Source organism: Vanellus vanellus (assembly GCF_965231255.1).
Source record: "Vanellus vanellus genome assembly, chromosome: 3".
Classification (NCBI taxonomy): domain Eukaryota; kingdom Metazoa; phylum Chordata; class Aves; order Charadriiformes; family Charadriidae; genus Vanellus; species Vanellus vanellus.
Genome location: NC_138907.1, coordinates 46,822,348 through 46,843,892, shown reverse-complemented (window position 1 = coordinate 46,843,892; position 21,545 = coordinate 46,822,348). Strand labels below are relative to the sequence as shown.

The window sequence follows — 21,545 nt, the reverse complement described above, 5'->3', positions numbered from 1 at the left end:
GTGGTGTGTTTTGTTGTTTTTTTTTTTTTTTTTTAAGAGAAGGTGGTTTACTTGGGAAAATTTGGCAAAAAAGACTTACACAGTTTCACATATTAACTTAGAAAAAGTGCCGTTCAGAATGGGTTGTCATCTGCTGTCATTAGGAGAGACTGCTTTGTACACATTTTATTGTTCTTCAAAGTGTATGTCCACATGAAATATCTAGTCAAATTAGAGGCTAGCAAGCTATGTGAAATTACTGAACTCTGAATGCAGTCATGTTTATTCACATCAGCCTTTCAACAAAAATCGTAGAAGAAGCAAAACAAATTGCACCTTATTGCTTTCAAAAAGATAGCTGTTGTTTGCTGGATAACTTGCAGTCTCTCCAGGAAAGTCCTTTTTAAATATGTGGTTCGAGGTTTTTCCTTGGCTATTTCTGTGAAAATGCATACATATCAAAAATATCCTCTGGGAATAGAATGGTAGCACATATACAAAGAGCAGAGGGATGAAATAGCTTTATAGCATGAAAAAGTTTCTGTGACAGTGCACAGGCTGTTAATGTTTCTGACTGTTTGCTGGGCCTGCGTGTGGGAGAGCAGACAATGGAATTGTCTTTTTAATGCCAGATTCTCTGAGTCTTTGCTTCTGGGTTCACTTACTGGGTTTTTGTGTTGTTTGGAGCTTTCTTGCCTGCACTTTTTCCTGATTTCACAACCTTAGTAGTGCTAAACTACAGTTGGTAGGTAGTTTAGAGGTAAAACAATCTAAACTTTTTTTTTTTTTTTAAATCTTCCTGAATATTTTTCAGGAGAGACTCCTGTGCTGTGTTATGAGTCGGACCATGAAGACCCCGAATTTTAGGAGACCTCTAAGCATATTGCATCATTTTATGTAACTTCTTCTGGCCTCATGTACTGCTGGGGAAGTTTTAGCTGGTCCTCAGACTGGGTATACATGAAGCTATTTTCAGCAAGTCACTGTTGCTTTCACCTTCTCAAGCACAACTTAATTAGATTTTTGGGTCTTACACTTGATGGATGATTTTCCCATGCTGCATCCTCGTGTGTCTTCCCTGGGAGGATGTCTGTAATCCTGTGGTGCTCTCTTGGCAGAAAGGCTTTCAGCCCTTCTGACCAGACTTTCTGCCCCCTGCTGTCAGTTGTCACTACCCGATAGCCACTTGCCTTGACACAGTTATGTTTCACCAATGATGGTGTAAGCGTGTGGGCGTGTGTATATATGTGTCTGATCTGTGTAAGGTTCTTGCTCCTGTGCTGTGTGAGAGGATAAAGCTCCTGGGCTCCTTCCTCTTTTTATGGCAATCTTTCTTCTTTTTCCCCTTCTTAAAAATCTCTCTCTCTCACACCCATACCACATTATCTGTCCACATGGTATTGTTGTAAAATATCAAAAGTTCAGGGAAAGGATGTTGTTGAAAAGGAATGCAAATAAGTAAAATAGGTAAGTGAGAGAAGAGAGCTTTTCCCCTTTGTTTCCCCTCTTATAAATATGCGTGATGAAATGAGCATCTCGAGCTGTCAGATGCGCAGACAAACCAGGTAAATTGTGTAGAGGCTACTATAGCTAGGGTTCCATCACCAAATAGTAGGAGTGAAGAAGAGAGAGCTCTCGGGCACCTCACTAGTTCAGTTATTTTAGCTTTGTGGGTCTGCAGGAATAGAAAAACAGTGTTTGAATATGAAATACACCACGTGAAGAAGTGCTGCACAGCCCAGAAACTGCTCTCCCTGTTGTTCACTTCTGTCCCAGTCGTAAGCTCTGGGCATGGGAGTCTTCAAAGATTCTGACAGCTGCTGTTGCCTCCCAGGCCTGTTTGTGTTGACTTCATTTCAGTGATGATTCATCTTCCATGACACAAGGACAACGCACAGGTCACTTTGAGTAGTTGCTTTACTGCCTTGACTCAGGGCCCTTTCATGCTGCTCTGATTTTTTTTTTTTTTTTTTTTTTTTTTTTTTTTTAAAGCTTAACACAGAGTTTTAAAACTGTTCTCTCTGGTCTCTGTCTATGCTATGCGAGATGAACCAAAACACAATTATGGTGTTCTTAAAATATTCCAATACCGCTGTTGCTACTATAGCAAGGCATAATGAAGATGTTATGGTGCCCAGTTTTTTTAATTGTAGTTTTTATTTAATGATCCGTTTTATTCTGTGCTGCAGCTTCACAAAACCTGCAGCAGTGGGCTTGCAGCAGAGGATCAGAGCCAGAGAGGATGTTCCTCAGCACCTGGGGAGGACTCTGCCCTGGAAATTCCTCAGACCTTCTGCCCTCAGAGCAACTGGCTGCACAGCGATCTTCCTCTTCCACAAGGAGCTTTTTGAGGGAAACTCCTAATTTTGTGTCAAATGTCATAACCCAACCCGAGCTTTGATAATAGGATTTTCTTATTTTCAGCTAGTCCCATGTCTGGGTTTGTGTTTGGAGGAAGCCATCATCTTGGCTTTCTCAAAGAAGTTGGCTGCAGGCTTTTGTGAGAGGTTAAGACAAGTCACAGGTGAGAGAAGAGGTCTGCCTCTTCCTTTGTTATCTGACTGATTAGGAGGCTCAACTTTCTTTTTGTAGATAGATAGATAAGTGCTTTCCTCTCCATTTTTTTCTACCTCGGATTAATTTTATTCCTTTGTTCTCTGCCTAGGATTGAAGGATAGACTCCTTGGGCAAGTGGCTTTGTTTTGGACTTCTGGGTTTTTTTTGTGTCTCGCTTGTGGAAGCAACTCTAGAAGGAACTCTACTGAAAGCCTGGCATGCCATACAATGTCTGTGCTTCAGCACATGAAGTGAATTTGCTTCTGGCAAAGGTGCAAACAAAAGTCACCGGACAAGAGCTATCAGTGTTTGAAATTGTGGCAGAGGACTTCTTGGTCGAGTTGCCTGTGTCTGAGCTGAGTCCTTTTTTCTGTGGCTCAGCAGTTCATATTGACTAGGATCCCACCGGGTCCAGTGGGGACCCCTGTTGTAGGGAGGTAAAAGGGCTTCTGTGAAGTCTGCTCCCGCACTGTAGGCACTGGTCTTCCTTGGGAAGAACAGGAGGGGTTGGAAACATAGTAAGGAAAGGAGAAAGCAAGTCTTCCAACATAGAGGACAGAGGATCTGCTAGCAACCTGAAGTATTTTGGAGCAATCTTAGAGGCGGTTTTTTGTCCTTCCTAGCAGCGTTATAGAAGGAAAAAGTCCCAGCAGAAAGATGAGTACCAACTGCTTGAGTACCCATGTGTGCAGTGTAATGAGGAATCTGTTTTTTCCTGCTGAGCATCTGGTTCCCCCTGCTTGTTCTGAGCAGCGTCCAGTGCGATGTAGCAGCCTATGAAGTCCAGGTCACATATGTGCTGATTCCTCTGGGTGTGCGTACAATGGGATTTATTTCTCTTTAGGAAAAAATGACCGGCTGTTCCAATCAACACATGATACTGAATTCGTTTGTATATAAGGAGAAATAGCTAACAACAATATCCAGGGACAGACCCTTTCAGTCAGTGAAGTACAATGGATGTTATTCTTAGGAGAATAATTGCAGCTGCTGTGAGCAAGCTCTAGTTTTTGTGCGCTCCAGACAGATGTAGCAGAAAAATGGGGATCCCTCGACACATCAGAAAATCTGGGGAAAATGTTTGGATGTGATGAACTGCTGCTGCAGATAGCTGTTTGAATTGTGCCTTTGTTTTCAGTCTGATGCTCCTGTTTCAGGTAGCAGCTGTAGCAATGACCGCTCTGCGACAGCAGCTGACAGAATTCTGAGTGGTGGAAAATACAGCACCATGCAAATGGTTGGTTGAAAGAGATGGCCAGTTCAGCTGTCTGAATGGTATCTTGTAGGACCAGAAGATTTCTCAATATATGGCAATGAAAATTCAGCTTGGAATCATCGTTAAAGAAGCCAGCAGCATCTTCAAGTGACTGTGAACTTGGTTGTTTCAGTTGGAGTGATTTTTATCGAAAAAAAGCTACCATACTATGCAGACTGAGGTGCTGCTTCAGTCCTCCTATTGTGAGCATTAAAAAAATAATCTTATTAATCGTTCTTACAGAAAATTGTGAAGTGTCATCTAATGCCCTGATTTTTCTGCAAGCCACCCATAACTGAGGCTAGTGTCTGGTAGCACTGCAGGAAATAAGGGTCATCTCAGTTTAGAGTTCTTGTGCATGTAAGAGCTTCTGGCCAGGATGAGGAGTTGTTATAGCCCCCTTCATATAGGTATAAGTCTTTGAGACTCGACAGAGACAAGTGCAGTCACCCAGCAACCCATGAGTCAATGGGAAGCCTTATTGGTAAGCTGACGTTATACGAAGACATTGGGGAAAGTGCACTTCTGGTTCTGCCTCTTGATAAATTCCAAGTGGGGGATCCCACGTATTGAAGTAATCCTTGACATAAAGCAACAATGCAGAAAGACTGCTCTGCCAGTGATAGCCAGAAGAAGAGCAAATTGCTGGAGCAAAATCGTCTCTCGGGTGGTTCAGAGCTAGGTGCGTAATTTTGGGTTCTCATTCATATTCCTCGGAGAAATCTGTAGATTGAAACGTGCAGAATGTTCAATGCTCCTGTACTTTAAAATACATCTCTTGATAATTTTTGTCTCAGATCAGATTAATTTTTGAGGTTGGAAGCTTTCCAAGGTGACACTTTGCATTTTACTTCTAATTCAGGTGACTAGTCCTTGCAACTGCCACAAATTTCATTTTCAGTATGAATTAAACACAACTTTTCTCTCCGTCTATTTAGTGTCAAAGTCCACGTCTCAAGAGCACTGACAAGTTTAAATAGAGAAATTGGATTTCCACCACATCAGTTCAGCAGAAATTGTTGTGTTTTTATCATTGTTTAACCAGCTCTGTCATCTTGTAGGAGTTTTCTGTGGGCTGCGTTATCTAAGGAAAAATCAAAGTTTGTTTGGAAAACCCTGACTTATGTTTAAAGCATGATTTTGCTTCCTAACACAGAGATACGCTGCTGTGAAAATTTCATTGTTTAAAGCCTCGTGGATCATTGCATGAAGATGAAAAGGAACTTATGTGCCAGACTGAAAAATTGCTTTCCTGGTGTGGTAATAGCCAGGTATGTAGCCCAGCGAGGCTTATGAACAGATCACATAGAATAGAAAACTTGTTATCCAGTGTCTTCCTTGATTAGGTAGAATTGAACTTTGTGGGGGAGACTTTAAAAAGAAAAAAAAAATAGTGCTGTTTCACTTCAGTGCATTTAATGCAGTCTGGCTCTGAACATTCTTAATGGAGCAGAAGTGTAGGACCAGTGACACACTTACAGGTTTTGTCCTACTAAACTGCACATGGAATCTGTAATAATGGATCTGTTGATTTTACTCAAGAAAACTTTGGGTACAAGTACGTTTTCTTATTTTTCTTTCGGTTCTAGCTGTACGTGTCTAGCTTAAAGCTGCCTTTTGTTAAGTATAGTTTTGTTCAAAAGCTTTTTTTTTCTGACTTGCCTTCAAAGCTTTCTGAGATATGCACATCAAAGGAACCGTAAAAGTACAAGAAAGTTATTGATTGTTTGATTTGATTTTTGTGTTGTGGATTTCTTCCTTAAAGGCCCAATGAAGTCCCTAGACTTGAGATTTTTTTGTTGGATTTTTGTTGGATTTTTGCCTTGATGTAGACTGTAGCAGAGGTTTACCCCAAACGTTCCCTGAGTAGCACTTCTGATTTCTTTTGCAAAGGACTGGACAAAGGCTTTTTTGGAAGGTCAGCTTCTGTTTGCTGTTAAAAGCAAGATTACAAATGTAGGACTTGATTTATATATTTTCATCTTCCAAGAGAGTACAGCTTCTTGTGACTTCAGAGAAGGAATCATTTTAGAAGACTTAAAGTTGGAAAAGTCATGCTCTTTGCAGACTGTGACTGTTTGAATGAGGTTATCCTTTACAGGTACTCTCGTTATTCTGGGCCAAATTCAGACTTACTCTAAACTGTTTAAATTTGCTGATAGTCAAGAAAATACTTGTGGTGGGTTGACCCTGGCTGGATGCCAGATGCCCACCAAAGCTGCTCTATTACTCCCCCTCCTCAACTGGAGAGGGGAGAGAAAATATAACGGAAGGCTCGTGGGTTGAGGTAAGGACAGAGAGAGATAACTCACCAGTTACCATCACAGGCAAAACAGGCTTGACTTGGGGAAATTAATTTATTAGCAATCCAATCAGAGTAGAGTAATGAGAAATAAAACCACATCTTAAAAAAACCCTTCCCTCCACTCCTCCCTTCTTCCCAGGCTCAACTTCACTCCCAAATTCTCTACCTCCTCCCCTCAACCAGTGCAGGGGTATGGGGAATGGGGGTTGTGGTCAGTTCATCACATGTTGTCTCTGCCACTCCTTCCTCAGCAGGGGGAGAACTCCTCACACTCTTCCCCTGCTCCAGCGTGGGGTCCCTCCCATAAGAGGTAGTCCTCCACAAACTTCTCCAACATAGGTCCTTCCCGCAGGCTGCAGTTCTTCATGAACTACTCCACCGTGGGTCTGTTTCACAGGGTGCAGTCCTTCAGGCACAAATTGCCCCAGCATGGGTCCCCCACAGGGTCACAAGTCCTGCCAGCAAACCTGGTCCAGCATGGGCTCCTCTGTCCACTGGTCCACAGGTCCTGCCAGGACCCTGCTCCAGTGCGAGCTTCCCATGGTGTCACAGCCTTCTTCGGGAATTTACCTGCTCCAGCATGGGGTCCTCCATGCGATGCAGGTGGATATCTGCTCCACCATTAACCTCCAGGAGCTGCAGGGGGCCAGCCTGCCTCACCATGGTCTTCACCAGGGGAATGTCTGCTCTGATGCCTGGAACACCTTCTGCCCTTCCTTCACTGACCTTGGTGTCTGCAGAGTTGTGGCTGTCACATATTCTTTCTCCAGCTGCAGTTGTGCAGGTGTGGTTTGTTTGTTTTTGTTTTTTTTTTTTTTTCCCTTCTTAAATATGTTATCATGGAGGCACTACCACCATTGCTGACTGGCTCGGCCTTGGCCAGTGGTGGGTCTGTCTTGGAGCCGGCTGGCATTGGATCTATTGGACATTGAGAAGCTGCTAGAAACTTCCCCTCAGAAGCCGCCCCTGTAGTCCTCGTCCCCCCCCCCCCCTCGTCCCCCCCCAAATCTTGTTGTGCAAAGTCAATATCCTTTAGTTATAATTTTATCTAGGAGGGAATGCACATTCATATGAATTGAGGATTCAGCCCATCGTGCTCTCTCACATGCATACCATCTGAGCGTAGACTTCTAAGCTGTTACTCTTGAATTAAAAATTCAAGTATGAGGAATTTTAAATTTTTCTGACTTGTGCTTAGTTTTAAAGAAATGAAAGTGCTTTTTGCTTACGCACTGTATTGTGGTGTAGAGATAGGGAGTGAAATAACAGGATCTGGAATAATCTTTTGGGTGACAGTAACGCAAGGAAGAATATTTGCTGTTAAAGGGCATCCTTTTGTCTTCGGGCAGAGATCAGAGATGGCTGCTTAGTTTCTGTATGAAAATAAGAATTTCCAGTACAGAACTTACTTAGTTTGCACTGGTACCATGTGTGTGGCGTGTTCTATTGTGCAGTTATGCAAACTGCATTCTGACTACATTTTTTTGGGTCACTGTTTATATATTTTGTCATTAATACAGGAACTGTTTCTGTTTAAGCAATATGTATATTTATATATTTTGAATGCGGAGAACAGCATGACTTACCTTTTGCCCATTTTCATTCTTTGAATTTTTTCTTAGGAAGCAAAACATAAATACACAATAGCCTGGTATGCGAAGGGAAGTATACTAGCAAAGTGGAAGGAAAGACATTCAGAAACATGCCTTCCTTTAGTAGAAAGCCTTTCTTCCCAGTATTGTGCTACTCAGCCTTCCTCTGAACAAAGCCACTTCCATAGTATCTGCAGTTCCTGCATGTAAATCGTAACTTCTCGGAATGTTCTTTAAAAGGCTTTTTAAACATTATCTGTTATATCATGACATTTAATGTCCTCTGCAGTCATGTGGGAAGCCTGTGATAGCGAGGAATGTGTCAACCAGACCACTCGATTTGCAGTCTTTCTTCTGTCCCCTATTGCATTGAATGGGCTTTCTTCATTTTGCCAGCACACCATTCCTGATTACGAACATTGTCACCTCAGCAGTCTCCAACTGTGTAATTACAATTCAACATACTCAGTACCTATATTTCTTTAAGGTCCCTAAAATGAGGTGTTTAAAAGGCACTGGCTTGCTTGAACTATTTGGATCTTAACATTTTTCCCATAGTCTGTTATTACACGCCAAGTCAGCCTCAGCTCCTGAATACGCGGCATTCCCACGTCCTCCTGCAGTCCTCCAGATGAAGTCCATGTTTTGCCGAAGTATTATTTCCTTCATCATCCAGAAAGGGTAATTCCTCAGCTCCTGCTTTCCTGTTCTGGTCTAGTGCGTATACAATTGAGGCCCTAGGATGGAGTAAGTCTCCATTCTGTTTCTTTTTTTCTCTCCTCATTATGGATCCTATCGTGTGTAAATCCAGTGCAAGCTATTTAAATGATAGGCCTATATGACCATCTACATGAATGAAGAAATTAGACATGATGCATAGATTGCTGTCAGTTCTGCAAGTGTTAAAAACCTTTCTTTTCTTGCTTTTAGTCAGTTAAATTTGCATTAATTGAATTCCTGTCTTATTCTAGTCCTTCTGTCAGCTGGGTCAAGAACTTTGCTTTCTCTGTGATGGAGTTAGCTTATATTGAATTTAAGAAGTAAATTCTAAATGGTCCTTATAATAGATTGCAGAGACTGTGAGGACAAGCAGTCAAATTCTTGATTAGCTGTTCTGCCAGAGAAGAATAGCAATGAGTCAAAACTATGGATGTCTTCCCAGGCAAGAATTTAGTGTTATTCCAAGGAGCTCTTTTTTAAAGCCATTTTGCCTGGTAGTAATAAGTAAAGCAACTTTTAAGCAGACAGAATACCTCTCTTAAAATGAAATATGATGCTCCAGGGTGGTGGTAAAAGAAAATAGTATTTCTGGTTCAAGTCACACGTAACAGATCACGGCTGTTAAAGCCCTTTGTCGGTAGAATGAATCAGTATTGACTGCCTGGTTTCTCTTGCGGGTCATTAGCTTGTCAGTTAATTGGAAAGCTTGTGAGGGCCTTTTCCCTGATGGTGTTTTGTGGTAGAAGAAAACAACCCAGGAATAAACTTAGTTAAAAGCTGTTTGTAGTTGGTAACTATGGCTGCTTTGTACAGTGTTTGGATTGCTGTGTGTGAATTGTATAATGGGCTGATCTCTAAAAGGGATAGGGGATTCCTATGGTATCAACTCTGAAGGCTAACAAGGATTCAAAATGGGATACTACTGTGAAATTCATACCATAAATAATACAAATACGCTTGTAAGAGTCTGCATGAATGCTGTAACTGTAACAAAAGGATTCTTTAGATTTAAGTCTGTGGTTAATGTGGCTATCACTAGCTCGAGTCAAAATGATGATTTACTAATGTTAATGTTTATTGATATGCCTCAGATTGATATAAAAGTCTCTTAAAACTATAGTTCTGCTGTCGTTGAAAAGGCAGTCCACAGTTCCTTATTTATTTTCCAGTGACTTGATAGATGCGCATAAAAAAAGAAATCTGGGTATGAAGAGGGTGGTTTTTCCCACTCAGCACCTGGACCTGAAAGTCTGCATGGGCTTGTGCATCCTTGTTAGCAGTATGGGCTCTACAACTGGGCCTTAGTTTGTAATGCTGTGTTGGATGTATGATTCAAACAGAAATTAAAAATTGATCTCTATTCCTGTTAGCTGTCTGAGTTCTGCAGAGGAGTGAAATGTTGTATGAACCTGGGGGGCCTTTCTGTGCAAAAAAAGTAAGCAGGTAAGAGGAGAAGAACATGGAAGAGATTTGTTAAATAGAGGTGCCATCTTTATGCTGTTGTTCTTCTGGCTATAACTGCACTTTACATTTTATTATGGCCTGGGTCTTTAGAGTTGAATTTTATAAGGCAGTTTCAGAACAATTGGGCCAGTCACCCATTATTCATTCAATTACCCACTGCAGCCTTGCTGCTCCCTGTTGACATCTGTACACAAAGCCCAGCTCTTTTTTACATAACCTGACCAGCTCAGAAGCTGCTTGTGGGAGATGCTGAAAGTCATTGGGAGCTCCAGAGCCTGAGAAAAGAAATGGCTAAATAGATCATTCCCTCTGGCATGCCCAGAGGCAGGCAGGAAGCTGATAATGGCATCGTTGCACATGTAATATTTCGTGTTTTGCCCATATATTGCTGTAAAAAAAAAAAAAAAAAGGAGAAATTGGAGACTGCTATGTGGGAAATGTTGTTAAACCTCTTTTATGTAGCTTGGCAGCTGTATTTCTGTTTGTTGCCTTACACAGGCATTGATTTACACTGTCATGAGCTGTTTCTGAGGGGTCTGCCTTGTCTGGGGCTGGAGGGGGACCCCCGTGTGCTGTGGTGGTAATAAGGGGACCGGCCTTGCTGGGCTGTAGATGGAAAAGGTGTACGTTCCATGAAGCAGAGCGTTCGGGAAAGCAATGCAAATAGCTGTCTCATTAATGCAATTAAATGATACGCTGGACAGCTGAATTCTGCCTCTGAGGCCATCTCACTCCCATGTGCAGCTGGGCGCGGTGGTCCAGTCAGCCTTTCCGTAGGTGGTCAGTAACTGACTGCAAGTGCATCTTCACGTGCTTTGGGGTTCAGACTTACATAAATGATGGATCTTGAAACAGGACTTAGTAAGTGCTGTGCTTGGAATGTACGGAGGAGCAAGTTCTTAAAAGAAAACTGAACTGCATAGAGGCAGGCAGCAGGGACTGTGTGCCTGTCAAAATGGGCACTCAGTCTCAATGGGCTTTCTGAATAAGCGACTTGTGTTTCTTCCACCTGTGACATGAATACAATTCTGCCTTATCTTGTGAGAGTGTCTTTGAAATAAATCCAGTGATGTTTCTGAAATGTTTGGATACTCCAGTGCTGAACACTAAAGAAAAGCTCAGAAATAAATTGATAGTTCTTTATTCGGGAAGAACAGCAGTGCTAGGTTGTGAAAGAAGTACAATTTTTACAATGCAGCTAAAAGGAAGAATTGAGATGCTGCTGATGGGGAGTGCTGACTGTCATGTACACTGAATTGTGATAAAGTAATTGAACGTTATATAAAAGTGTACGCCTGCAAAGCAGGAGAGAGGGGAGTGTTAATGTTGCAAAACTAATCTCTATGCTAACTCCTAATGTTCGATTTGACTTGGATTTTTGAACTTTATGTTAAAAATGTAACTTGTGAGTTTATTTACAAGCACCAAAGGCACAGGTTTACGTTAGGTTTGGCAATGTCAAAGTAGTAAACCTACCTATTTTCATACGTGGCAGAAAACCTTGATTTTGTTCATATAAGCATGGACGATGCCTCAATTTCAGTCCACTGTTGGATCAATTTGGTACAAATATTTTGTAGGTTTTTGAAACCCAACAAACTAAGTAGTGATATTTCATATAAAATGAAGTGAGAGCAAGTGACTGCAGTTAAACTTTTCATAGCAGACTTGGAAACTGGATTATAAGAGGATAGTTAACTGCAAACTCTTTGTGTCAGAAACACCTTTGTGTTAGGTGTTTGGATGGTAGCCGAGCAAAGCACCAGTCCTGGACACTGCTGGGAACTTCTAAGATATTATAGTTACACAAATAATCATAATTGTGTTTCAGATGGTAAGTAAAATACATATAAGCTCATTAATTAAGAACTGTAAAGCTGGTGTACAAACCATTTTGCAAGCAAGCAGGATTAAGTGGGTAGCAATTGGGTGGAAAAATGTTGGTTAGTAACTAGCAACACTGAAACCAAATATACTGATTTTATCGTGGTATTGGCTATTTTGTGTTAGTACGAGTCATCTTAAAGCCTATGTGCTTCCATATGAAAATGTGTCTTGTGTAGCAGACTGTAATGAGCAGAGAAGGTCAACTTTATTTTATTTTATTTTAATCCCTTCTAGCCTTCAGGAAAAAGAACAATTGTTCGGCATGTCCATTAAAGAAACTACTGCCAAAGTAAGTACACATCAGTTTTCAGTTATTTAGAACATTTAGAGAAGCAGATAATAGCTTGCATCTTAATAAATTGTCTGTGTTTTAGAAAGTTGGTTTTGTGTTGTTTCTTCTAAACAGATTTTTCATGTAAATATTTTTAAATACACACTCTGGAGAAAAAAAAGCCAACTTTTATATTTGGACAGGCCACAGAGATTATGCTTAAGGAAGCCGATGAAGTCATCTATTGTTTCTCGGCTTATGTTTACTAGTGATCAGTCGTCTTGCTGGTCTCCATTTAGGAACAGACTCCTCAGCTTCATGAAATGAAAGTGTACTCTGGTCACAGCTGAATGTTTTCACTCTTAATACAGTCTCCTACTTTCCTAGCCTGATTAGTTTTGTTGGTGTGAAGGAAGACCATAAATGAAGTACCTCTCTTCCCCACACATTCACTAATAATAAACTAGCAATCTACTTCTCGTCCCCCTTTAAAAATACAAAGAAAAGTGATGTGGCATATTTCGCATACCTTTTGTTTCTAACCAGAGTTGTTAATACTTTTCCTTTAATTTTCTTACTTCTCATTGCCTCCTTCCAAGAAAGAGAATACTGAAGTGTTTATTTCGGAGTGACTCAGTGAGCCACAGACCATCTTTGCTCCAGGAGTGCTCTAGAAAAAAAGGCCCATTTATTGTAGCTAATTCATATACATCTATATGGAACAGGCACTGGAAAATATTTCTGGCTGTTGATCAGTGATGAATTTATACTCTGAAATAAGTTTATTTTTCATGTTTTTTCTCTAATAGCACTCACCAAAGTTAGTGAAAATTTTATCCTTTATAATCTATTCTTCCTAATCATCTTGACCAACACTTTTAACATGCACTGGTTTTGGTCTTTAAAAAGTCCATTTAAAGATTACATCTCAATAACCCTTCCTGCTTCTCTTCTGCTTTATTTTGAGCTCATTCTCCTCTATTCCTTGCTTATGCACAGATCTTGGGGAAAAACTAGTATAGACCATTATATCATGATGCTCTCCCCTGTATTTTTTAAATTACTATGAATAAAGTATGAAGGAGAAGTGCGCAGTTGACCCACAGCTCATCTACTGAAATTATTGATGCGTTCAGTACCTCAGAGTGATGTGTTGTTTCAAGCTATCTGCAAGCTAAAACATAAGTTACAGATTTTGCCTTCTCCCCTAAAATTGTGTGCCTCTTGAAGTTTTATTTTACAACTGAAGTATCTAGATACTTTTTCAATAAGAGCTGAAACATTGGGTCACAACTGAGAAGTCTGCGAGGCAGAATTCTGCAGCCTGTTTCTTTAAATATTCAATAGATAAAATACTATTTTAATTTCACCCCATTCCTATGTGATGGCTTTTATGTATTAGAGAAGATAAATAGGAAGCATGTAATGAGACTGCTCCAAATCATTTAATATTTTATTTATTCAGATTGTCTCATCCTATTATTTTCTTCTCATGCTGAGTAGAGCTGGTCTTTTAAACCTTTTCATTGTGTGGGGAAAACACTACTTCGTCAAAGGTCTTTTCTTTCCCCCTGTGCTGCTAATATTTATACGGCCTTTTCTGCCTCATCTGTGTTTTCAGCTGTGGCTGCAAAAGCTAAGATTTGCCTCCTAATGAAGGGAACAATCTCCCTTATCTACCACCTTCCTTCAGAAATTGATATCTGTTTTTGCTAATGGCAAGATTGTGCTGTACGGGAGATCCAGGTGGACTGTCTTTTTCAGGCAGTGTAAAGAGAATTTCTCTCTCTCTCTCTGTTGTAGAGAAATGTGGAGGTTACTCAAAATTTATTTTTCCTTGAGATGGTGGGAGGAAGAGTAAATTTCAATGCTTTATTCAGTGTCCTTGTCCCTCTTTGTGCCACTTTAGATTAACATCGTATGCTGGAAGGATGGAAGAGGATGAAATGGGCAAATTTGCTTTTGATATTTTGATGCTTTTCATCTTGATTCCGCATATCTTTGCTAACCAGCATCCTACTGGTTTCAGATAGACTGCTTTCTTGAGTAGTGTGTATGTGTCTGAACACAGATTTTAAGGTGTATACCTAAACAAGAGTATCTTTATTTTTTTTTATTGGAGGTCTGCTTTAAAAAAAACAAAAAACAAACAAAAAAACCAAACAAAAAAAACAACAAACAAAAAAACCAAACAAAAAAAACAACAAACCAACCACTGAAGAGGATTTTTAAATAGATACAGTAATACTTGGCTGTATAGAACTTCCCTGAAACTGAAAGGGAATTTTTTTTTTAGACTTGGAGCTGGTTGGTCCATGGTCAGCAGCAGAGCTGGTCACTGAGAACAGGGAAAGGGCATTGCTGGGGCCACAGGCACAGGCGCTTGCAAACAGACTGGGTAGGGAACTCCCGCGTTCCCTGGGAGCAAAGGAGGACGCTGGCTTTGTGAGCGTTCATCATCTTTGTTAGATAAGAAATAACCTTTCCTCAGTGGCTGAATAAGCTACTATAATGAATAATGGCAGCTGCTATTAAGATAAAATAATTAGAAAAAATGAAAAGAACTGGAGCTTGTAGAGGAGAACTGATGTAATGTAGAAGCAGTGCGATTAGTTTAGAGAACGTTATATTGTTTTGTCTCTCCTGGTTGCTCATTTAGTTTTGTCGAACTATGCCATATGATAGCTCTGAAGATTAATGTTGTTCATTTATCTACAGAGCACACGTGACATAGATGCAAGCAGAGGCTTGGTAACGTACTTATCTCACATTCCAGAAGAATCATCTCTGTGAGCCAGAGGAACTTCTTTTCAGCCTCTGGTCCCTGCATTTGCGTCCATTAATGAAGAGTGCCAGCAAGCTTGGTTCTGACAGTAGTGCTTATAAAGTGGACAGGGTTTACTAGGAACTGATTAAACCTCCCAGCTTATTTTGCATAATTGCCAAACAGCTGTCTACTGGTAATGACTTTAAGTTACTACCAGCATGGGATATATTCATGCAGTTTTCCTGGAGCTGAAAGGTTCCCCATCTAATTGCAATTCACTGAGCCATTCAGTACCCCTAAAGAGAGAGTGCTGCTTAGAAAGAAGTCATTAAAAACTTTCAGATTTATTTTGGACATGCGAGACAGAAATGGCCTTTGGGTTCTTTGGGCACGTTTATTCACCTCTGACAGGTTTGGGTCTTTTAAAACATTTTAAGTGAATTAATAGGCAAGTCACTTAGAAGGGGGTACTGAAACAAAGTGAAATATGTGGGAATTGAAAAATTATAATAGGTGCAGAAGTGATGAGATATATGTGCTTCTAAATTAATAGGAAGACTCCAAAGTCTTTAGATAGTAACATTTACTGCTTGGAGGAGAGTTCTGTTGACTCAAGAAAAAATATTACTCATTTATGTTTAACAGATGCTGTCAACTAAAGCAAGAGGTTATTATCCATTTAAAGGGATTTACAGTTAGTGTCATATCTGAATTATTATACTTTAATTGTACAAACAGATAAGCCATTAGAGCTGTAAGGCTTTTGCTCTTAAAAGCAAAGTGATAGCTGTGCTTCTGTATACACTTGTTTTTAAGGGGGGTGGGGTGGGGGGGGGAAGACAAGGAGGGCAGAGAAACTTTGCTCTGGAGATTTCATTTCACATGTCATCTCTTCACAACTGGCCTGTGCCTCCCTTGTCTATTGCTTTACCCTTGGTTCCAATGAATGCAATGTTTTCTCCAGTGTCAGCTACAATTTTAAGTAAGTGTTTGATGTCTGCCTTCAGAACAAAAGATTTGCCTTAGCTCGATGGGGGATTTTTCTGTTTGTTCATTTCACTTCCTTTACAAATGATGCAATATGGAGTAAGAACCAACATTTTTAAATATGTGGGAGTTGTATGAATTGCGTATGCTGTATAAGGTCCTTCTGAGGTGGTAATATACACTTAAATGTAAAGTACAGAAACAGTTGAACTTCCTTTCTTTTTTTCTCCTGTCTCTCCTTGCTTTTAATACCAGTCCTGATTCATTGCTGAAGGAACTTCCAGTTAAAAAGATAGAGAGAGAGGAAAAGTTAGAAACCTAAACCCCAGTCAGCTGTGTCTCCTGATTGTGAAACGAAGTGCAGCATTGAGCTCATACAGCCTTATTTATTGCCTGTGCAGAGAATTAACGGTGGCTGCTTTACCTTTTTTTCAGTTAAGACGTGCAGCATGGTATATTTTGTATAAAAATCACTGTACCTTCTGTGTTATGATATCTTAAACTCCAAACGTTGGCTTATTTGTGCTGCACTCCACTGTTAATGCTGAAATTGCACAGAATGTGTAAGATGGCCTTTCTTCTACGTGCAGCCTCAGTATCTAGTAGTGAAACACGTTCTCTCTCCTGCAGATAGCTAATACTAATACCATTCCCTATTTTTATAATAGAATATGTGGCAAAGACTGGAAATTTTGTTTCATGTTGGGCATTTCTGTAAAGACATCACTTTTTATTAAGCTTCTTCACCTTGCTGTAGGATGTTATGCCATGTCTGTAAACCAAGAACACTTGAAACCCTGTTTAAATTGCCTCATACTTTTACATGAATGAATTTTATATCATGGCTGTCTGCCTCAATCTAGGTTTGTACGAGTCAGAAACTCTGCAGTACGTTGAGGAGGAAAGTGAGCGATATTGAGACTCAACTCCCAGCTCTACTTGAAGCTAAAATGCTGGCTGTTTCAGGTAAGTTTTAAGTGACGAGAGGACTAACATTGAGTGGTGTGTCAGAGCAGTTGTTGACCTTTTCTTGGCTGAGACTTCTTAGAAGTCATTGATGTACACTTATCTAGATCATTTGAAGTCGTGGCAAGTGCAGGAGAACAGGGCTGTGTCATGTCAAGTACTTTAAGCTCCTCTCCGTGGTTGGGAACTACTGGTGAAGCAGATGCTGTGTGGTAGGCAGTAAATGTGCAAAGAATGTGATATTTTTCTGTAGCTGAAATTGATAAATAATTATCAATAGCTGTTGCTGGGCCTTACAAGTTATAGCCTGGAGCTCTCTAGTTAAGACTGTAAGTTTACAACAAAGGTGTAATAATTACAAGCGTGGCTTTAAATGACACTTTAAAACGGAATACAATAATTGGCAGCTTCTGCTGTTCAGATCATTAAACAACTAATGTTGGTAGCAAAAGAGCAATTTGGTCCTTGGAGCACTCGTGCATGTTATTTGCCACCCGTAAAACGTTGAAATGTGATTACAGAGCCTGATACATAACAGCTTTACATGCCACTTACTTGGGATTGCTGCACTGTTCAAGGAAAAAAGGCAAAGCACAGTTCTGTCTCCTAAGTGGGTTTTCTAATTCAGCAAATTGTTTGCAGATGTGTAAGTAAGTGTCTCTTTGCTGGACACCTGCCTCAGAGAGGAAACGGAATAGGAGGGAATGTAGCCTTGGGCACAAGGAATTTTCCAGTCTTATGCCAAGTAAAGAAAGGCTAGAGGGTTTTTAATACATGTCAAGGCGACGTGTTGTAGCTATCTGTTGGTGATTTGCCTTCTCAGTTACATACAAGGATGTAGTACTGGCACACATGGATTATTTTAAAATGAAAACTTGCTCAGCGTCTCATGGTTTGTTTGCCAGAAGTGGATAATGTCAGGCTTAAGCAAAATCGTAAAGGAAATTAAGGACCAGATCTTGTATTGCTGCTGAGCATGCTCAATTTCCTTGCTTCTCGTAACACCTTTTCAAAATGGAAACCCTCTCTGTTTCTCTGTGTCCACCTGTGAGAGGTAAGCTGAGCGATCGCCCTTCTCTGCCTGTGGGCTGTTGGAATGTAGGTAATTTTCTTGCTTTCAGAAATGGGGTCAAAGTTTTCCCCAGCCATTTGATGACTTCCTTGAGAACAAAATAGCCCATAAACTGGATGTGCAACTGCTTTGTGCTGCCAGCAGGAAGCAGTTGGCCAGAAAAGTTGTACCTCAGTCTGGCACTTTGAGAGAGTAAATGACAACTTGAAGACTATTTCCAAAACATTCCTAACAATATTTTATACTTGTTAGCTCTTAAAAGAGGCTGCTTGTTTCGGGAATTGAATTCGGAAGACAATTTAATGCTGATGTTTCTAGAAACCATTTTCACAGTACTGTGACTATGATTGCCTTTCTACACTCTTTAAGAAGTATCAGTGCTGTTTCTTAGTACTGATAAATAGCGTTGTTTCTTTTTTTTATTCTTACTCTGAAAAACTCTTACTTCAGGGAATTTTAATGACTCTGAATGGTGCAATCCTAAGGTGTTACTAAAGCAAAATTCTGGAGGGAACTGGTTGAAAATCAAGGATGAAAGGTAGCTTGGTGACAGTGGATATTGTAATTTCTTTACCTCATTGTAAGAAATGCATATGTATAGTTGATGTGATGGGACTTGTTTATGTTAAATGCAGAGGATACAGGGGAAACATAGGTATCAAAAAATTAGCTCTCTGAAGACCTGAAAGTGTTTAAAAAAAAAAAAAAAAAAAATTCAGTCTTAGAGTTTGAAGTGATAAAATCAGAAAAGTCAGGATGCAGAATGAATTGCAGCCAGCAGAAAAACAAGTCAGGAAGAAAAGATTTGGTAAATGCAGAAGAGGAAAGTGGAAGGAGGAGCTTTTTTTTTTTTTTTTTTTTTTACTTAAGAACAGTGAGCAGTGTACAATTTAGAGAAGCCTAAAGTATTCGGTTTCTGTGTATTCTTGTTTTAGGCATAAATTAATTACACCTCTTAAATAAGGCACAGTTAAGAAGTAGGTCTTAACCTTTTAAATACTGGCTAAGGTTTAAGCAAGATACTGTATGTATATATCCCCTGATCTATCAGGCAGCTAACAGAATGTTAATCAACAGCCTGGGTATATTAAATAACTAGGAGGTGGGAGAATCTTCGATTTGGTAATATGCAATTATTTAAGGACAGCCTTGGAATAGCATGAAATTCAGAGGGAATTATAGTATATATAAATATGCAGTAAGAATAAAGCTTAGTGGTTGTAGTTAGAGGTTTTCATTTAGTCTGGAAGCGTCAGGCAGGGATAAATGTCTGTTATTTCTGATTTTTTTACCGTAGCAGTTAGATCGCTCATTCAAGCAATTTCCTCGAACAGCAGTACTAATGGATACTGAGAACAACTGTTTTTCTCTAAACAGATGTTGCATTGTTTTTGTTTAACGTAGCATTTTCCTTCAGGAAGCAAAGTTAAGTGATTTTGGAACAGTGTCAAAGCAAAAAGTAACGGAATCCATTTGTACACATCTGGGTTCATGTATCCCAAAAGTTAAGTTAGGTGATCTTATGAATATAGTTATTAAGTGATGCATTAGTTTCAGGGCTTACATGTGATGACTTAATGATGTGATGACTTGGAAAGCATGATATATGCTTCAGCCTTTAATGGCTACCTTGATAGCTTCAGACAACATTCATCTTCGATGTGAACTGTACTTTCTATTGCAAGCACGTTGATTTACAGTATTGGTGCATTTGTACCAGAAAATGTAAGAATATAGCTGATCTTGTTTTGAGAGTAAAGTACCGCAATAAATACAATGTAAGCATAACAATTTTATTAGTCCTTAGGTCTTAAGACTGTGTAATAAATGATACTGTAAAGACATAAGAGACAATGCTACATATGTAAATGTCTCTCCTCCCTACTATTTCTTCCTTGGAAGAAGTGTAAAATTAAAAATGGAGGAGAAAGAAAGAAGATCTGGGAATCTTTGGATTATTGAAGGTCATTGAATAAATACAGTAGACTAATTAAATCCCAGTGAGATATCACATGGAAAAAAAAGAAAGAAGCCTGTACTTAAATGTTCTAGAGGTATTTCTACCAACAGTTATCATTCAGATCCTTTATATCAACAACTCCCTTACCTTCTGATTGGCATTTGCCTGTTATGATAAATAAGTTGCAGTTAATACTCCTGAGATGCTAGTTCAGAATTTTTCTCCAAACATAATTAGTAGAATCTTATTACGTTGTTCACGGTTTTTAAGTCAGTAGCTTTAGCTAATCGTAGCTAACAAGTACCCTGATTGCATGAGATGTTACTGTTGACATACACATTTGTAAATACTTATCGATGAAATCTTATGGTTTAGCATCTAGTAGATTTGGGTTTTTTGTTAAAACACTTTAATGTCAGTGCTTGGAAACCTGCATGTGATTATTATAGCAGTTGCTTCTTACAGTAGTTCTTAACATGCTTATAAATATTTTGTCATCAGTTATGGGAAGAACGTGGCAGTACATGATACTCTGTTCTTTCTCTTAGCATTGTGTGTTTATTTACAATGAATTTTTAGGGGGGGGATTGCAAATCAAATAATCTTCAGACAGTAAGAAAATTCAAATAGTAAGATATGTAAGCAAGTGTAACTCTAAAAATATGGAAAATTTTTTTCCTACTTTAGGTTGTTTTGCAGGAGAGCAAATCATGTGTGAGAAACAGTGTGTTTCTCATTTTTTTCCTTAGAAAATAATTTGGGAATAGGAGGGAAGATGTAAACTGAAATAAATTTTCATCACTGTTTTGTCTGTTTCTGATATTTGAATAAAAGAGGTTGGTTGATATATTTTAGTGTCTTCATATACCCTATATGATTTTTTTTTTTTCTCTTGAGAATGCGTAATAGTCCGGGACTAGATAGCCAGACAGTGGCTAGCAGGGAGCTAAGCAGATGTGAATGAAAAACTGAATTCATTATGTAGTTATCTGAGATGCATGTCATTAACTTTTCTTATGTATTTGCAAGTACAAATTACATCCACGGAAGTTAGAATCATGTGACTTGTAAGTACTTAAAAAATAAAAATATGTTCTTAAAACTGTCTATACCAATAAGAGATCTTGTGTCATCATCCTATAATTAGCACTACCTTGATTTCATTAAATACCTACAAGTGGGAGCTGACTGGAAATACTCTTGTGGGATTTCCAGCAGTACAACAAAAAGGTTTTGTGGTTTTTTTTTTTTTTTTTTTTTCCCCTTATGTTAATGTAGAAGTGTAGTTTATAAATAGCAGGACATAAATACTAGATAGCATATTTTCACAAAACTTAATGCCAGGACTGTTGTCTCTTTACCTGCTCTTTGATGCTCTTTTAGCAAGTTCTGCAGGCTCAGAAAGCAACTGTAACAAAAAAAGCCCCCAGCCTTCCAACTTTGGTGCTAAGCCATTCCAGTTGGGAATCGGTATGTCAGAGAGGGGACAGAGCAGTCAGACTGGAAGATGCCAGTGCAGGCTGAAGGATGTTTTCAGCCATACATCTGTGTGTTTTGGTAACATGGATGTCTTGTTTTTGTGCCTGTGATTTCATGTCTGTCATTTCATGCAGAAATATGTATCGGCATAAAGTTCTCGACATGATGTTGAGATCTTCCCCAGACATTCTACATACTTGTACTTTGTCTTTCACTGGAAGGTGATGGTGGTCCTGGTTTTTTTTTTTTTGGTTTTTTTTTTTTTTTAATCTTTCCTGTTTCTGA

At 39.4% G+C, this 21,545-nt stretch overlaps 1 protein-coding gene across 1 annotated transcript in view; it reads left to right on the top strand.

The window, feature by feature from the left end:
• Nucleotides 1-21,545, top strand: part of DISC1 (DISC1 scaffold protein) — a 189,948-nt gene that overhangs the window by 51,110 nt on the left and 117,293 nt on the right. The window contains exons 6-7 of the mRNA XM_082480189.1: nucleotides 11,993-12,047; nucleotides 16,647-16,749. Of these exons, the coding sequence (XP_082336315.1) occupies nucleotides 11,993-12,047; nucleotides 16,647-16,749 (158 nt within the window). The remainder of the gene's footprint in view (nucleotides 1-11,992; nucleotides 12,048-16,646; nucleotides 16,750-21,545) is intronic.